Genomic DNA, 1,713 nt, shown 5'->3' on the forward strand with positions numbered 1-1,713 from the left:
CTGGATTCGAACCTGCCACTTTAGGTCTATGTGGCTGGCGCCTTAGTCACCTGAGCCGCAGGCGCCCAGCCAGGAGTAACCTTCATCAGATTCTCAGAACCTAATCCAAAAAAGGTTGAGAACTTCTGCTTTAAATGATTTAACCATTAGCATAAATCTGATGTATCAATTACTTATATGTTTAAATAATACTGAAAGGCTTTTTTTTTTTGAGACAAAGTCTCAAGCTGCCACCCTGGGTGACACCTGGGCTGTGCTGAAACAGCTCACAGCAACTTCAAACTCTTGGGCGTACAGAATTCTCTTGCCTCAGCCTCCCAAGTAGCTGGGAGTACAGGTGCCCACCACAATGCCTGGCTATTTTTGTTGTTGTTGCCATTGTTTTAGCTGGCCTGGGCTGGGTTCGAACTCACCAGCCTCGGTATATATGGCCAAGGCCAGTGCCCTACCCACTGAGCTACAGGTGCTGCCTTGAAAGGCTTTTTTGTTCAGTGAGAACCACCAACCTGTAGTAAGAATAGATATGTCCACGATGCCAGTTCGGGGATCTGTTGCAGACTGCTTCAGAGCTTCCCGGTGGAGGCGTTTGGCCTCTTCCACATCAATCGCTTCCACTTTGTTTGAGAATCGTACTTTAGCATGGGCTTCTGCTAAGCGAATTAACGATTCTAGCTGTCGAGGGTATGCAGAAACCATTCCTCGGCTACTGCCAATCTTCCTCATGTCTACATAAGCCTAGTATAGGTAGAAAAACAAAGGCAAAACCCATTGTCAATAGCTTTAGTTTCATCGTTGAAGTTTAAAGTTAGGGTTCCATTAAATAAACTGTACTCCTGCCTGGCCAACCCTTGAGACTGGAAAAGTTAGATGTGGTCCCTAGCTTTGGCACTCATCAACTATTCACACAGACAAAACATGGGAATCCTGAGAGAGGATTTCAGCATCCAGTGTATAATCATGGTTGGAAATGTTCTGACCAAGGGTCTTTGGAGAAGGTGGTATCTGATGTAGCTTTGAAGAATAGACAGGTACAAGCGTGGCAGAGGAACAGAATGTGGCATGTGGGGAAAGGAGCAGGCTGTAATTAGTGCAGAGGGCAACAATTCTGGTCTATACCCAGGCCAGGAACCTATTTGATGAGGCACATAAAGGATCACTCAATGAACTCATTAAGCTATGTTCCAGGTATAGGCCTGGCTACCTCAATGAGAGCCTGGCTGGCTTCCTCGCTCAGCCGAGGCATGATGGTGCTATGCGCGTAGGCGATGTAGTCCTTCAGCACCGCCATGTCCAGGAGCTCCTCCTCCACCTGCTCCTCACTCTGGTAGTACAGTGCCACCAGGTGGTGAGCCAGACGCCTGTCATAGGCCTCATCCTGAGGGTCCAGCATGAGGAAGATCAAATCAAACCTGAGGAAAATAAAGCAAAACAGTTTTCCCAGTTGGGATACCAAAACACTCACAAACACTACTCAAGGACTGCAGACTCGTGGGCCTTTGGAAGTCCGTCAGGGAGAATAGGTATCTTCTGCCCATGTCATTGAAAAGGCTTTTGGGTCAGTCCACCAGCTCTGTTCTCTCCCAGCCCTTTGGGCTGCTCAGAAACAGATGGAAACCAAACAGCTGAGTCAAACAAGTGAGATTTCCCTAGGGGAAATGTTACCACAATTTTGAAGACTGCAAGATTTGTATGAAACACATTCAACTGGTTTTT

The 1,713-nt window shown here is 47.1% G+C and overlaps 1 protein-coding gene across 1 annotated transcript in view; it reads right to left on the minus strand.

The window, feature by feature from the left end:
* Positions 1 to 1,713, minus strand: part of MCM4 (minichromosome maintenance complex component 4) — a 22,691-nt gene that overhangs the window by 3,071 nt on the left and 17,907 nt on the right. Inside the window, 2 exon segments of the mRNA XM_023508280.1 lie at positions 507 to 735; positions 1,202 to 1,409. Of these exon segments, the coding sequence (XP_023364048.1) occupies positions 507 to 735; positions 1,202 to 1,409 (437 nt within the window).

Source organism: Otolemur garnettii, unplaced genomic scaffold (genome assembly GCF_000181295.1).
Source record: "Otolemur garnettii isolate 467f Iridium unplaced genomic scaffold, OtoGar3 scaffold00237, whole genome shotgun sequence".
Classification (NCBI taxonomy): Eukaryota; Metazoa; Chordata; class Mammalia; order Primates; family Galagidae; genus Otolemur; species Otolemur garnettii.